Genomic DNA, 17,093 nt, shown 5'->3' with positions numbered 1-17,093 from the left:
TACCTCGATCCAGTACGGAGAACTTTATATGAGTTTTTTTTTTCCTACATATATTTGTAGTTTTTTTTTTGTATTAATGATTCATTTATTTTCACCTGTACTATAATATATTAAGAAACATGATAATTCGGGTTGCTATTTATAGAAGGATTTAGGATATGTATAATATTCTTGAGTATATTTGTTAATAATTACGATAGTATATACTTATGGAAAGTAGATTAATTAGGTTATCGTTTTATTCTTTATATAAACATTTGTAATCTCCATTGTATATTTCATTAGAGTATACTATTTGCTAAACACTAAAGGTGTTCTTCTCTCATCAACCTTCTACACTTTTGAGGCAAAACGGTTACAACGTTTTTGGCAGAAGAACAAAAAAAATCGGCATCCCAAGAAATGCAACGTTACGTTCCTAAACAGAGAGAGACTTTCTTTAAAATAAAAAAAGAAGCTTCTTTTTGAAGCAATCCCAAACTTCTTCTCTTCTTATCCCACATCTCCTTTAATCATTTCAATCTAACTATCATCTCTCTCGCTCTCTCTCATTTGCAGTTTTTCTGAATCTCATTCTAAAACTAATTTGGTTTCTTCTTCTTATTTTCTTATGCTCTGAACGAACCGGTTTATCCGGGTTTTGGATTTGATTCAAGACTTTATATAACACTAAATTCTGTTAGTTGATCTAAGATGCTTGGAGACTTCATTACAAGAATCATAATGTGAGAGACCCTCTCTATCTCTTCTCCTTCCTTCATCTTGTAATTTTTTTTTTTGGCAATTTTCGTCTTCCCTCTCTTAGATTTTCGGAATTTTTTTGTAGATTGCTTGTGGGTTACGCGTACCCAGCATATGGATGCTACAAAAGCGTGGAAAAGAAAAAGCTTGAGATTCACGAACTTAGACACTGGTGCAAATATTGGTAACTCTTTACCAATAGTTAGATAAAGAAGATTCCTTTTTTTTTCTTATGGATAAGGAATTTCATTCTCTTAAATCCTAATCAAAAATCATATATTCGGTTTGCAGGATCTTGGTTGGTCTTCTTACAGTGTTTGAAAGAATAGGAGACATCACTGTATCATGGTTAGTAGTAGCCAGAAATTTACAAACCTCCATCCATCAATTGTTCCTTTGTTACAAAACCTTCTGATTCATCTTGCAGGTTACCATTCTACGGCGAGATCAAAATCGCTCTTCTCATCTATCTATGGTACCCAAAATCACAGGTACAATGCAAGTAAGCAAAATCTCATGAACATTCGTTTTTCTAATTCACACAAAAACCAATATTTCATTCTCCTTTTCTCCGGTTTCTAACAGGGAATTAGCTACGTCTACGAAACACTAGTATGTCCGTATATGACTAAGCATCAGTCAGACATCGATCAGGGGATCACTATTTTAAGGATCAGAGGACATTTAGTTATCGTTCAACTATGGCAATGTGGCTACCATTGGACTCTTCAAATCTTTAGGCATCTCCAACAACAATTCGTCATCCATAAGGTAAAAAAAAACAAACAGAATTGCTGTATTAGACAAACCACTCTTACCAAACTGCATTCACTTGTTTTGTCTGCAGAATAATAACGGATCAAAGTCAAAAGACAGACAACAAACATTTATGTTCCTCCGTTAAAGCTATTAGCAGAAGAAGGTGCAGCTACTACTTCTAATCCCACAATCTCAATAACCAAATTGTAAACCGACGGTTCACCGAAATTGCAATAACAAAACCAATTTTGTAACACTTTTTTTTATTGTAATATCAAACAGTTTTGTGTTCAATTCTTGAAAAACTCCAAATGTATTCACAAATCAAAAAAAACTATTTGACAATCAAAGGAACACGAATCGACTGAAAAATCCAATCAAACACACGTTTCAAGAACTGTAACCCGGCGGAGATTTGAAGCCAAACGCGGCGGAAGAATTGAGAACCAGGAGAATCGTCGGAAGAAGTCAAAGCCGTTGGTTGAAGATAAGACAGAGCAGCTTGCTTAACGAGACGATTACGAATCGAGATATCTCCGACGGATGAAATAACCGGAGAGCAGCTACCGTGAAAAATCATCGGTAAAGCGAGCGACGAGTTACTCGGAGAAGAAGAGGAGATGATGTCTCTGAGAGACGTGTAGGCCACGAAAGAAGATGGTTTTGTGGTGATCAGGTCGTAGTCGAAGGAAGACGGCGGCGTTGAAGCGATGTCGAAAGGGATTTCTTGAGTGTTCGAAGTCGTCATGGTGGGGATGGATTTTGTACGGCGGAGTGGTGTTACCGGAGATTGTGACGGCGGAATAATCTCCATTAAAGTCTTCTTCTTCGTCTTCTCTTTTTGGGTTTATGTGAATATATGTGTGGCTGATTGGGTTTTGTTCTTCTTCTGAGTTCAATTATTGAAGTCTATGATTTGAACATTTGTCACTATCTTTGTGTGTGTATTTTATTTATTTTTTATTATTAAAGAGAGACGTTTACTTTCTTTTTATTTGTATTTTTTTCTGAATTATTGTTTTGGTTGGAAGAGAGACAAATTTATGAAAATATAAATTATCATTGTTTACTACTTTTTGTCCATTTTTCTATTTTTGATATGAGTTTCTCTTCAATTTTATAACATAAACAATTCAAGAGGGACAGATTTTTATAGTAAGATTTAAAGATGTGAATGTGAAGATTAGATGGGAAATATATTCGGATCCAACCAACCTAAAGAATCATTTATTTTTTCCTAATAATTAAGTTTAGTCTTTTTATATTTTGATTCATACATATCAGGAACCGTTCCGACTCACTATCACCTAAATCAATTTTTTACCAATGGTGCATAATCCCTCGAGGCAGTTATTTTTTATCAAGAGTTCATCAAGGTACTTAGTGTGTCAACCTTCTTTAACATGTGTCAGTTAAACCATTTATGCTGCTTCTATAGTTCTAGTTAGTTAGTGACTTAGTGTCATAACTCATAAGCTAAGGTCAATCCTGTAGAGGAATTGGGAAGCTCTTTATTAGTAAGTATCATAACCTAAGTTTAAACCTGAGTATTTGACCATAGCAGAATTAAGTCAATACTTTATTACTCCAATTCCATACAACCTTGAACCTTCTTTAACATGTGTTAAACCATTTTTTCCCCTAATGTACGCACTCAAAGAGCCACCGAAGGTCAATCCTGAAGCTAAAATTGGTAATCGACTTATTATAATGGTTTCAGGTGAAACTCTATGAGTGGGGAAAAAGGTATGTGATTCTATTTTTCTACCCACTGGACTTCACTTTTGTTTGCCCTACATTGTCACTTTGACAAGAGGTAGATTTAAAACTGAAACTCTAATCCTTTTGCAGTGAGATTTGGTGATGCAGATGACATCGCTAACTTGTGCACTAATCCTTTTGCGTGATGTTGTGATACCTGATTCCTCTGTTTTTTTGGTGGGACTGGACTGTAGGAGTGGAAGACTTCATGGACTTATTTGCTGAATTAATAGTGGGCTGAGGCGGTGAGGCCTGATAGTATTGCAGGAGCCCATTTGTTTTATGTTGGAAAACCCGACTCTGTTTGCTGCAGACAGAGAGAGTAGAACTTTCAAGCCCTATAGATTAAATCAATAACAGTAGTATATAAGTAGATGGGCAATGCACTGAGAGGCAGAGTATTTTTGACTATAGTTTGTGTGATTGTCTATGTTTTACTTTTATCTAGTTTGTGTGATTGTGTCTTTCACTTGAGCAAATAGTTTAGAATGCAATGCAAAGGCAGAGTATTTATTTTATCTTGGCAGAATAAATTAGAAAAAAATAGCCTGTGAGGTCTCTGGATTTGGATTATAACTTTATGAATAGTTTGTTTGATTAACTTAAGTGCTCAGAAAGCTAATGAAATTTCCATCTTTAGCCGACAACTAGTTTATGTTGTATATACGTATACGTTTAACTCGGAATATTCTCTATACTATTACTAATGGCCACAAATATATTATCGTATCACGTATGCGATTTATCTAGTGAAATAAAATAAAAAAATTGAATTATTCAAATAATGTACACATTAGGCAGAAGATGAACTAAAAAGATAATTATAGAATTAAAAAATATTCAAAAGAAAAGGATCGTTTTGTCATTTTCTTGAGATACATAGCCCTATCCTTCTTTTTCCATTAAACCAAAATGTACAAAGACAAGTGGGGATGATGGGGTTTGGTACAGACGCGGTTAGCAGTTACCCACGTGGTTTATCCACTTCACACATTAACCTCCCCTACAAAATAACGTTATCAAAACGACCCCAATACTTTTTTTTATTTTTTGTCTTCTTTCCGACCTTTTCCTTTGGATGTTAAAAAGGTAAAAAACTTCAATTTCCGCTGTACACTGCTTTACTTTTACCAAAAAATAAACTCCCCCATAATGTTATCCTTTACGTAGCAACCTCCGAACCCGGTACATAACTGAGCCGGTCCACTTCATCCCAAACCAGTTTTGATGTTATCTCATCGAACTCCGGTTCGTATTCCTACATAACATTTTAGTGTACTAAAATGAGTCTAACAAATCACGAATTCGATGTCACTTCTATCAGAATGTAGTAAAATCATTCATACCTCGAGTTGTCGAACCAACTCTTTAGCGTTCGGTGCAGAGACGATGATTCTACGAGCCATTGGGGATATAAATCCTTCGTCCACAGCCTTATCTATAAACGTTAACAGCGAGTTGTAGTAACCATCCACGTTAAGAAGACCCACCTGTCATTAAATTATTGACCAAAAAATAATGTTAGACACCAAATATTTTTAAAAATGGTACTACTAGTATAAAAAAAAGATTACGACATCGGAAGCTTCCGGTCTCACAATCAGGGGTTATGTAGTCGTACGTCGTGACAACACATCGTTTTTTATATTCATGCAAATTATCATATTACATGCTTATAGAATGTGAACAATTAAACTAACATTTAAAATAAGAATAGTACAAAAAAAAAGTTAAGAGGTATAAAGAATCTCAAGAGGAATCTTGTTCCATGTGATTATTACGACGTACCATATGCTACCATTTGTATCTTTATACAGTCAAATTAAAATGAACATTTCTATATATAAAAACACTCTTGAAGGTTTTTTAATAAGAGAATAAATATTCAACAGGCATATTCCGGTCGTAACTCATAACAATAATGCAAAGCTCATATCATCACAATACAGTAAAACCTCTATAAATTAATAATTTGGGACTAAGACATTTTATTAATTTATAGTGATATTAATTTATCTATAAATTAATAATTATTATTTTATAGTGTAAATTAATAATTATTAATTTATAGATATATTTTTAATTGTTTATTTTTTAAAAAATTATGAATTGGAACAACTATAACAAAATAAGATTAAACTTTCGAATGTTATAAATTTTATGGTTTAGGAATTGAACTTGTAATATTTAAAAAGCACTATTTACAATAAATTATAAATATTATAGACAAATTGACTTATACACATCACATAAATTCAAATCTATGAATAATAATATCAATTCTCCTATTTTAATAATCTGTCAAATTATCAAATTGTAAATGATGCATATCTAAAAATTAAAACTTTAAATTTTAATTATTTGTATGACATGTTATAAAATATTTTAGAAATATTATTATAGGTTGAAAATACAACACTACAATTGTTCTATAGAATTGAGCTTTAGGAGAAACATACACTATTATATCAGTATATATATATATATATATATAAATTTACATAATTATTAATTTATGATATTATTGGGATCATATTTTATAAGGAGATTTCGAAAAAATTATTATCTTATTATCTTATCGAATATTGTTAATTTTTACACTGGTCCGACTTGGGACCAGCAAAATTTATTAATTTATAGTGTTTATTAATTTATAGAGTATTAATTTATAGAGGTTTTACTGTATTATATAATCCGTAAAAGTTAATTTTAATTTCCCTGATTACGTACCGGCTTACGGTGGATTCCGAGTTGAGCCCATGTAATGACTTCCAGCAACTCTTCCAGCGTACCATACCCACCTAACAGTTTACGAAAAAGAAAATTGATTTCAACATATTGTAGACTTAACACAAATTCTATAATCGAATTGATTTTTTTATTAGTAATGAACAAAACTTGGACTACATACCAGGTAGGGCAATGAAGGCGTCAGCTTGACGAGCCATTTCAGCTTTCCTTTGATGCATATCAGCTACGGCTTTCACTTCTCCGATGGTCTCACCGGTTATCTACAAATTGATACCACCACTTTTTTTTTAGATATTTCTCACTATTGCCACCTCTAAAATGTGAACACCGCAAATTATTTTATATATTATATATTGCATGGTCTTTTTTTATATTGTGGATTTTACATATAAATATATTAGTTTGGTCAAGGAGATGTATCGTGAAGGAAACCAAAAAAACGCTCCAAGTCTCAATCATTCCTTTTTTGGTCCTACCACTATTTTATGTAGATCATTACAAGGCAATTTCTATCTCAATAATACTATATATAATACCAAGTCCAACAAAAAAAAGAGATTCATTCAATAGAGCTTTATTTGGTACATACCTCTCTTGGCATCAAGGTTTTTGGAATAACCCTACAATAAATAAAAGAATATACCGGTTAATAACAATGCATACCGAAAAAAACCGGTTTAGATGTCCATCTACAATTAATTAAGATAGTTGACCATTTTGGTATAGATAATTGAAACGGGATTCTCTCATAGCACAAACAAAACACACACATACGAGAGAACTAGTTGTAGCTTAATTTTAGTAAATAATTTAAAAGGCAAAGAGACACTTTTTGGACAAAGGAAACATGCACAGATCCTTTTTTGTCGTTGTTATGTTGCTTCTCTTATTAGACTCAACTATCTCTTCAAATAACCAAAGATTAATCAATTATCAAATTCCATGCGACAAACAATAGGTTATTAGGCATCATGCATGTAGATAGTCATAATCAACGGTCAAATGTTTTAAACACAATGATGAGTAATGGTTTACTTGGAACTAGCAAATGCATCATATACTAGAGAGAGAGAGAACAAACCCTAGAACATGGCGACCACCATGATGAACAGCCTGAGAGACGAGACCCATAAGCCCCACGCTACCACCTCCGTATACCAAATCAATCCTTCTCTCCACCTTCAACCACATTCCCACCATCAGTTTCTTTAATTATTATTATTATAATATATATGCATTATTTATGATGATAACAGAGTTTTCATGATGAAGACGAACACGTGTCACAAACCCAAACCCAAACCCACAATCGTCCCCAAAAAGAAGCAACCACATCAAATATCAAATCTCAATTAAGAAAAAAGGAAAAAATAGCTCATCATCATCAATCCTAATCTCAATGGTCACCATCCTATTAATACTATTATTATTACCTACAGATCAATCTCACAAATACTACTACTACTATTTAGTTTTACAAACTAGGGGTTCTAATTATTAGTATTAATTTTTAAAATATTTTGTGTTGTTGAAGAAGTACACCCCACAACACACGCTTTGTACATAAAGTCATTGGGTATGAATAGTGACTGCGGTTAGGGCGGCCAAATCCGTCAGCGGTTTAGTCCGCCCCAAAAATAGGGCGGACAACAGATCACTGCGGACCAAGTCTATTTGTATGTAAGCGGTCCGCAGTTGGTCCGCAACGGTCTTGTTTTTGCTTTATTTAGATCGCACCACTGCGCACTGCGTTTGATGAATGGTAAATAAAAAGCGGTCCAGTCCGCAGACAGATTTGTCCACCCTGACCGCTGCAACTATTCACACCCATTATTCTTCTAACGAACATTTTTTGGTTTTTCTTGTCTCCCTCGAGGCACTAAAAAAACTGTCATTATTATTTTATCTTCCCCGTAAACAAAATCATTGGTTATACTTGGAAACTTAAGTTTTAGGTTTAAGAAAAATCATAGGAAACCTCAGAGATCCAGAGTAATGGAAAAACAAGATATATGTGTGTAATAATGTAAAACTTACTAAAAATTAAAAATAAAAAAATCTTTAAAGAAGAGATCATGCAAGAGTGCTGCTCGAGTGACAGGCGGGTTACAGCTAAGCATAGTAGAAGCTACTATTGTGTCATCTCTCTCTCATGCCAATAACACAACAATAAACCATAGCACAAATTCGATTTCTCAAAAAAAAAAAATTGAAAATCAGCGTCCACACGTTTGGTAGATTCATCATTGTTCGTTGCAACACACAATCAAAACCCCATAATAGCCAATGTTTCAAAGAAAGATTCTCAGTTCATATTTCAAATCAAATCTTCATCTTTTGAGTTCATATTAAATACCATCATATAGTTTTAAATCAATCAGTCTTTTTAGCAAACAAATAGTAAAAAGAAAAAGAAAAAGAAAAAGAGAGAGATATCTTAAAAGCTAAGTACTTACAAACAATACAAGAAGATGATTAAGAGTGTATCTTTGTGTTGAGTTGTGGATATGAATGTACATATAAACTATAAAATATACATATATGTGTGTGAGTGAGTAGAGAAAAAGTTGAAGATAGAACGTACCAACTCGTTACCCAATTGGATGGCAGCTTCTTGGTATGAAGGTTTTTTGCCGGAACTGCTTCCACAGAAGACACAGATCCTCTTGAATCTTGATTTTGTCTCTTCCATCTCTCTCTTTCTCTTTTCTCTCTCTCTCTCTCTCTTTCTTTGTCTCTCTCTCTAGCTTAAAAGTTAAATTCTATGATTATTATGATGAATGAGACTACACTTTGGAATTGTGTTTAGTATTTATATATATATATAGAGGAGAAGAAGGAGACTATAAATGCGATTCCCATGCCCTTCCCCTGTTATTAAATATTATTCTCCTAATGTTTCTAATTTTCTATTTTATTTTGTGTTCACTTCTTGCGAAGAATTAAACCTATCTTTTGGAGTACTATTATTTTAATTTGTAGTTTGAATATTCCAGTGGAAACTCTAAAACACGGCTTAAAAATACTTATATCTTATTTATCCAGCTACTGTGTATATACCATTTTTTATTATAGTATGGTTATTACAACTTCCTTACATTTTAGTATAGTACTATTGTTTTATAATAGATATGTTTGAAAAGTCATTTTGTGTCTGTATACGGCCGTGATTTATAATATGATCTTCTACATTTATTTAATTCATTTTTGTGTGGAAGGATTAGATTAGATCTATCACAGGTTGGAAGATCTGTTCAGATTTTGTATCTGATTAGTTCAATGCAACCAGATTCGTGGATCATGTTTTAATTTGAACATTTCATTTTTCTCAAACTAAGTAATGTCCATCTCACCAAAAACTATGTATTTGTTGGATACTGAATGAAATCGGTCTGATCCATTTTTGATATCTAAATCTTAGTGTACAGAACCACTCGTGTACTGGTCTTCTATTTCATTTGTAGAAACAGCTATATGTCTTAATTTTTCTTTGTTAAAAGGAATTTTGAACTTTAACAAAAATTCGGAAAGAAGCAATTTGGACTTTCAATTCAACATTTAAAAAAAAAAATATTTGTACACACAGATAAAAACTCTTTGTATCACGCATAATTACGATGGTTGCACACTTGCACTATATATTTTGATTTCATCCATTGTATGCATATGAACATCTGAAAGCTGTCAAAACTATCACTTCACCACTATGTTGTATAGAATGTCATGTGAACCCTTATAAGTTACAAAAAAAGCTATAAGTTAAAAGAACATCTTATGTATAGTTAGTTACAAACTTACAACAATGCTAGCACAGAAAGTATTCACTTTTTGAGTGATCAACTAATAATAACTTAGAAAACAGCTAAGATATTGCAATTTGCTCATTTAATATAATCTACGTACACGTTGTAGATTTGACAACCACATGAAGAAGAAAGAGGTCAGTTTTCTAATCGAGGTTTGGAAAATTATATGTATAAGATATTGTAAGTTGTCTCAGTGATCTGATTTGGTTTCGATTTGGTTCATGTTTAACTATACTGGTATAGATAGTCAAATAAGTAAAAATAAATCGTTTTGATTTGTATTCCTTTCGTTCGGGGTTTTGAAATGTGCATTGCGAAAGAAAATGTTAGGAAAGTTTGGAATGATAGACAAACGTCGCAAGACATTTATAGTTTTTTGGTCATCTATAGTATATAGTTTCTTACTTCAATTTATTGGTCACTAGCCGTTTGTAAAGAAAAACAAAATTCATTCTTTGCTGAAACTATTTATAATTTTTGTTAGATTAATGTATTTATTATTCAAAGTCTGGCGAGGTGTCTCGTAATCACTTATTTAGTTCTTCACGTCTTTATCAATTTTCAACCCTCTAAAGCAACAATACCTCCGCGTATTCACATTTCACACCCACATTTTTTAGATTAGTATTATATACTTTTTTAATTTCTTTGTCACATGTATATTACATTTTAAATGTGTGTGTGTTAGTAATATGAAAACAGAATAAAATCAACAAATATTTACAAAACTCCATTTAGTTTGATATTTAGAGCAATCTCTGTAAGCAAGAGGATATTTTTTTAGCGTTGAAGAATATAGTAAACGGCTTGTAGTTGATCTTAATCTAATGATTAATGAACATCCTCCTCTTTCTTTTGATGAACCAAAGCAAGTATAGTTTCATAAGTAGAGGAAAAACGTATATAATAATTACTTATTAGTTTGGCATACATTATTTTTAAAGATGTTGAATATATAACAGTTGTCAGCTGATGTAATCATCCAACAAAATTTGGATGATCCTTACATCGCATCTTTTGACTAAACCTTTTTACATCGCATCAAATTTGTATGATGCTTCGTAGACTTGAAGACCAAAGCAACACAAAACCATTAGAATGCAATAGATTAACAAATAACAATACAGTTTAACTGAGAGAAATAAAAATTGTTACCTTTCCTAACTTTTCTTTTTGGCCGACAAATGTTTATGAATTTATTTGTAACTGAATAGTGGAATTGACCAACAACAATATAGAATCGAATATTGGTAAAAATCATAGAAGTTTGTTTTCTATGCAAATCCTAGTATATTTCCACCTTGTCATCCTAGCTCAAAATCATAATTAGAATGTAAAGTATCTTCTTATAGATTTATTATTAAAGACAATATATGAAAAAACCGAGTATCTAAGCTTATATTTTGTGTTTTTGTCAACATCAAGTATCTAAACTTAGGGGTTTGCATAATTTGTGGAACTTATGTTGGATTTTAATTAGATCACAAAATAATGAATATCAATATTTATATGTAACCATTAATAATAATAAAAAAAAGATTGAAGACCTTAAATAAGTTTATGTACAAGTCGCTTTCGCTAAGATAATCACGATGATCAAGAAGATTGTATGAGCTGTTGGTGTTACATATAAAAATTAGAAAGAAAAACTCATAGCATCTTTGATCACTTAGTTTTTAAATATTTGTTAAAGACAAAACTCATTAACAATCCTAGATTCTTTTGTTTTAATTGAATAACACAAAACTTTTAATAACTTTATAAAAGTCTTAATCCAATAACCCAGATTTGTTAAGATTTTAAATGACTTTTTACAAATCACAAACTAATAACACTCAACTTTAAAAGAGTTTAACAAAATCTTGATCTAATAACAACAGATTCTACATAACATTTAAAATTCTTAAAACTCTATTCAAATCTTAAACCAATAACCCCCATTTCATTGTTTTTCTATTACAATCTTCCCTCATTCTTTCTATTTTTCTTTCAGACCATATTTGATGGTGATGTAAGCAAAATGACGATTTGTGTTGTGGACCTTGTGGTATTGTAACGTTACCTGAAAGCCCATTAATCACTCATATTGGGCCTTTTAAGACCCATTTAAGTTACGAAACCCTCTAAACGACTTAGCGAGTTTCACTAGAGTGGCACCGAGTCTTCTTCAACCTTTGGCAAAAAAACCCCAACGAACACCAGTCATGGAGATTAGGGATGACTACAAATTCCTGAGAATTCAAGACGCTTTCAAGGCATTGCATCTCCATGTTAACCTCATTGGAGTCATCGTCGAGCTAAATTTCTCCACCGGCTCTGGTAATCGTGACCTTTTTTTTTGCAGTTTCAATCTAATATACAAAAATTCCCGAAAACTTCCATTTTCATTGATTAATCGAAATTTTTTTACACAGATTGTTCATGTATGCTCAAAATCGTCGACCCATGGCATTCAGGATCTGGCCTTCCCGTTAAATTCGTCGCTCGTACCACTCAAACGCTTCCTCGTGTTGAATCAATTGGAGATATAATCTTGCTTTCACGTGTAAAGGTTGGTCCATACACCATTCTCTTATATTGACACTTATCTTCTGGGTTTTGATTTTGATTACTCTTATTTTCTTAAACGCAGATTGTGCTGATTAACCGGAAAATCACAGCTCTCTGTAATGAAACATCTTCTTCTTCTACGTTTGCTCTGTTTAATGGGAAACATGGCGTTGATTTTGTACCATACCAGTCGTTACCAAAATTTCTGATTAGGGAACAGGATAAGAGCTTCTTATCCAATCTGAGAGAATGGTTGATTACTTACAAGTTCGAAGATGGTAATTAATGATATAATCACATTACTGATTCAGCATTTTTGTTGTTTCGTTTCTTAAGCATGTTCTGCTGCATTTGGTCGTTGCTAGTGAATAGTAGTATTGTTCGTTGAAATCTCCATATGCAAATGGGTTGCTTTGTATTTGATCTGAAATGGCTTCTGTGTATTTGGTAAGTTTCGATTGTTCTCTAAGGTTTGTTTTGTTGTATGATAGGGTCATGCTGTTTCACACCCTTGAAAGATATCAAAGAAGGGGAATGTTCAAACTTATCTTGCCTGGTAGGTTGATGTTTCTTTATAAAAGAGTTTATTTTGGTTTGTATCGTTCATGTTTATTTCTATTTATGGAACTGGAAGTGTTTTAAAGTGTATAATGATCTGTTATGTCTTTGACATTGTTTCTCATTCTTTGTTTCCTTTGAAGATTGTTCACATTTCCAAGGTGTATAAAGATAGGTGGTACATTTATGTTTGGGATGGAACTGAGCTGCCACCGTGCAACATCTTGGTAAAGTAAGTATATTGTTTCCTCATCTGAATACAAACGAGTACAAAAAGCTTCTCTTTTGCGTATATTCACTTCCTAGCTTCTGTTCTCATCTCACTCTTGACTTTGGCTTACAATTTGACGTCGTAACAGGTCAGAAAGGCTTCCTTTATGTGTTGAACCCGAGATGTTGCCTACATACATTTTACGTAAGTTTCCTACTTTTGGTTCTGTTTTGAGGATCATAGTAGATAGAGTTAGTGAGAAGCAAGCCATTCATTGTCTCCAACCTGGTCAGCACGTGAAGTTTCTGAACATTTTCTTTCAAGTAAATATGGGATTATGGAACGCCACTTTTACTCCCTCTACAAAGATGCAGTACACAATGAGCAAAGAGATGCAAGTCTTTAGTCCTCAAAGGTTTCTTCTGATTCTTTTTCTTATCCTGTGAGTTGGTGTTATGCTTCGTCCGTTTGTTCTTCAGCTTAAAACATACCTTTTTACAAATTCAGAATGTGTGGAGAGAAGTTTTCATCGAGATGGAACCCCATCATCACACGTTGTATTAGTCATTCACATTCAGGAATCACAGGTAATAATAACCAACTCATAGTTTTGAGTTGTAGAAATTTTACAAAACGCTGACAGTTTTGGTAATATAAAATACTAATGGTTTAATCCTTTTCAGGGGTTGCCCATGAGGACGCTCCTTTTGTTTCTCTGATGGACATCCTGACCTATCACAATGTAATGTGTCCCAAAAGCTTTTGATTTATCCCAAGTTGTAGAACAATGTGTGTACTGATAGGAAAAGTTTATTGAATTGATGTATAGTTATGCTTATGCAGGTGACCGCTAAATTCAGGTGTGTTGTTCGATTCATACAAGTGTATCCCCAAGATATCAGAAAACTCCGCGATTCCAACGGAAAGATCAAATTGCTAGCGATATTAGAAGATGCAACTGCCAGAATCCATGCTTCTCTATATGCTGATGAAGGGGTAAAAATACTAATGATTGCTGAGTTCATGGAAGATTTGATTTTCCAATATTTTATATCTGCAAAATTCTATTGATAGGAAAAGTTTTTCGGCTGTGACCAATCCGATGAAGAGGCTCTAGTCGAGAAGATGAATAAATTGTTAGGAGGTGAGGAGATGGAACAAGTGCCAAGAAACCCTCCATGGGTGCAATGTTGCTTGCTCTCGTTCTACAAACACAAAATGGATCAATGGGGAAGCAGAAGATTTAGGATTTTTGATACATGGATCAATGCTTCATGAACCACATGAAATCAATGACAAATCATATTGTTAATTTTAGGATATTGATGTTAATATTGTTAATGCCGGTTTAACACCCATTCGAAGGTAATTTAAAAAAGACATAAAATTGTAATATCAAAAGTAATTTATTTATTTACATGGAACAATACAATAGTACATAAGACAAATATATACCTCTCGAACGATATAACAGAAAAGTCCCATGTATCACAAATAAATAATGAAGCAAAACACAATCTAAACCTCAAAAATAAGAATCAAATAAATATAAAAGTGTATATGATGAAATCGAAGACTATAAGAGCATTGACTTTTTGACTAGCATCAAAAGTCAACATCACACTTGGTCCGCTGAAACTGAAACCCGCTGGTCGTATTAGTGTTACTTAGAGGAACCTTGAGTTCGCACTCGATGTTCGGCTTGAACCTCCAAGACTTGATCAACCCAAACTTAAACCTAACCCTAAGTCGAAGCTTCGTATCGATCCTATAGATCTTAGAATTCACATCCTCGTCCAGATCCTTCCTGTCTTCGCCGTCAAGTAACACCAACTGCTGTCCTCCGAGTTTAGTTCCAACCACCGTCGTGTTCTTATGTCCCTGGTAAAACGGCGAGATGTTACTGGACCCAAACCGTTGATCACCGTAGAGTCCTCTGACCTCGATCTGGTCATAGTAAACACCGATCCGTCGGTTAGGGTTACGGATGGTGAAGTTGAGGTCGAGATTGTAACGGATGTTGTTTGTGGCTGGGTCGAGTGTGAACTCGGTGAGCTTAGCATCGGTGACGTGGAACTTGATACCGTTGGGTCTGAATATGAGCCAGATGATCAAAGCAGCTATGCCTAACAAGACTGCTATGGCTATGAGGATGTTGAAGATGACGCTCAAGATACAGCAGCCGCAACAACCAAGACAGTCACCTAAACAACCGCATCCGCAACTGCCGCCGCGTCTGCCGTGGCTGTGTGAGACTTTCTTCGGCGGAGGAATCGATGGTCCGTAATACGCACCGTTTAAGTCCGACATGATTAGAAATGCCTCTGAGAATAAAGATTTGGAAAGAAAAGTTTTTAGGTTGGTGTGATATTGAAAAAGTAGTTATATGATTTAGTGAAGAAGATGAAGAAGCAGAGGACATATATATATATACACTGTAGAGATAACGTGTATTAGATAAAACGATTTAGCTTGACGCGGTTTTGTGTTTTTTAAAAGTCAATGGTGACTGCGCGGACCGTTTTAATCAAGAGGTTACTTGCGAGATGCGACACTGTTCTTAGATATTTATGATTTTTAACTGTTTAATTATCATTTAAGATGGTTTCTCTTTCTCATATTTTTTACATTTTTTTCCACCTTGCAGTCTATATAGATTAATTGGTGACTGATGAGATTAATGTGGAGGATCGGATGAAAAAATATCTATATATTTTGTCAAATGCGAATAATTTATATATAATATATGTACTTGTGGAAATGTGATGATCTTAAGTGCGGTGGTTGGTTTGTGAATTGGGTAAAGAGAGTTACATTTACAATGTAATACTTCCTGTAAGCTTCGGAGAAACTTCCTCAATGGCGACTGAGATAAGATAAGCCACGCCATTGTTTTCGAATCTTGACGAAAGACTTTTTGAGGAAAAACTTCTAAAATGGGGGAAATTTTTTTATAAGTCTATACTATATATACGAAAGTTGTAACATTAATTACAAGCCAGTCCCGGTCCAGGATATATCAAAATTATATGTATTATTAACATAACTTTGATCTTTTCTTTTACCAAAAAAAAAAACTTTGATCTTTTTGTTTGCAAGTTGAAACTAAGGTTAGGTTTCCATATGTTTATTTTATAAATACGAGATTTCTACTGCTAAAAATTATTTTTATCAATTAATGAAAATTAATGTTTAATTTGAAAGATTTCTCAACTTCAAAGAAAATTGAACATGGCAAAGACTTTTTGTTTTGTTTTGGTTATTAACATTGTGAAGACTTGGTAATGTTTTAATGCTAAAAGCAAGGAAAGCTAAGGGAGGTTTTAGTGTTGGCATGATGTGACCTGTAGTTGTATACGAAGATTAGGTGAAGACATGCTTTCAAATGTTACATCTTTCTTAAATGAGAAAGGTCAATTAGATTTAATAAAAGAATTACTATTAAACTACCTAGATCGCAACTGAACAATTCATATATAATTATAAATACTCTAATATCTAAAGTAATCATATAATATGAGATGTAATGTTTTTTTAATTCAGGTAGTCGTTAAAGTTTAGGAAATTTGTATCTCTTTAAAACTATATTTTATTGTCTTATCTTTAAAGAAAAACCTGGTGAACTAGAGTTTAATCCGGTGTTTAGTGTGTCGTAATCAAACATTAAAATAAATAGACAAAACAGAAAGTTGTATCATGATTCATGATTCATTTTAGTTACGTTGTCTTTTGGTTATGAGGATGAATGTTTAGTGGACGTAAATGTATATTTGTTCATTTTTCGGTTTGTTGAATCTAGAATTCACACAATGAATTTGTTTGAGTGGGGGACAAATTCACTTAAGATCTCCCTCTAAAACAATGGATTAAAACTAGAAAATAAAGAGAGGTTTTGATCTCTTTAGAGACATAAGACTCGGGGCTTAAGATGTATATGCATTACGACACCTGGTTCT

General features: G+C 33.2%; 5 protein-coding genes across 6 annotated transcripts; 2 read left to right on the top strand and 3 right to left on the bottom strand.

Moving 5' to 3' along the window:
- Positions 1-471: 471 nt before the first annotated feature.
- On the top strand, positions 472-2,572 carry LOC104708479 (HVA22-like protein j). 2 transcript variants are annotated; one of them, XM_010425059.2, is made up of 6 exons: positions 472-725; positions 827-925; positions 1,033-1,089; positions 1,169-1,232; positions 1,327-1,512; positions 1,589-2,572. In XM_010425059.2, the coding sequence occupies exons 1-6, from the start codon at positions 694-696 to the stop codon at positions 1,643-1,645; spliced, it is 495 nt and encodes a 164-aa protein (XP_010423361.1). In that variant the 5' UTR covers positions 472-693; the 3' UTR covers positions 1,646-2,572. The 2 variants fall into 2 exon arrangements, 1 of the variants encoding a protein (XP_010423361.1); XR_015564783.1 differs by having other exon boundaries at positions 596-725; positions 1,169-1,243; positions 1,589-1,794.
- LOC104708480 (uncharacterized) lies at positions 1,747-2,314 on the bottom strand. Its single transcript, XM_010425060.3, has one exon. It carries the CDS (start codon positions 2,312-2,314, stop codon positions 1,835-1,837), a length of 480 nt encoding a protein of 159 aa, XP_010423362.1. The 3' UTR covers positions 1,747-1,834.
- A 1,494-nt stretch (positions 2,573-4,066) lies between the features above and the next one.
- On the bottom strand, positions 4,067-8,962 carry LOC147940531 (cytokinin riboside 5'-monophosphate phosphoribohydrolase LOG7). The gene is made up of 7 exons (XM_087461986.1): positions 8,597-8,962; positions 7,094-7,191; positions 6,602-6,632; positions 6,173-6,272; positions 5,992-6,062; positions 4,608-4,751; positions 4,067-4,519 (listed from the first exon to the last, which is right to left on the bottom strand). Exons 1-7 carry the CDS (start codon positions 8,702-8,704, stop codon positions 4,424-4,426), a joined length of 648 nt encoding a protein of 215 aa, XP_087318112.1. The 5' UTR covers positions 8,705-8,962; the 3' UTR covers positions 4,067-4,423.
- A 2,990-nt stretch (positions 8,963-11,952) lies between these two features.
- On the top strand, positions 11,953-15,533 carry LOC104708477 (protection of telomeres protein 1b-like). Its single transcript, XM_010425054.3, has 10 exons — positions 11,953-12,137; positions 12,233-12,369; positions 12,451-12,646; positions 12,860-12,924; positions 13,070-13,158; positions 13,286-13,552; positions 13,645-13,724; positions 13,821-13,879; positions 13,981-14,133; positions 14,212-15,533. Exons 1-10 carry the CDS (start codon positions 12,023-12,025, stop codon positions 14,413-14,415), a joined length of 1,365 nt encoding a protein of 454 aa, XP_010423356.1. The 5' UTR covers positions 11,953-12,022; the 3' UTR covers positions 14,416-15,533.
- On the bottom strand, positions 14,525-15,447 carry LOC104708476 (NDR1/HIN1-like protein 3). Its single transcript, XM_010425053.3, has one exon. The coding sequence runs from the start codon at positions 15,445-15,447 to the stop codon at positions 14,743-14,745; it is 705 nt and encodes a 234-aa protein (XP_010423355.1). The 3' UTR covers positions 14,525-14,742.
- Positions 15,534-17,093: the final 1,560 nt, after the last annotated feature.

The sequence above is a fragment of the Camelina sativa genome, chromosome 8 (genome assembly GCF_030686135.1).
Source record: "Camelina sativa cultivar CO46 ecotype springtype chromosome 8, ASM3068613v1".
NCBI lineage: Eukaryota > Viridiplantae > Streptophyta > Magnoliopsida > Brassicales > Brassicaceae > Camelina > Camelina sativa.
Note: the sequence above shows the minus strand (reverse complement) of the source record. Positions and strands in the feature narration are given on the sequence as shown.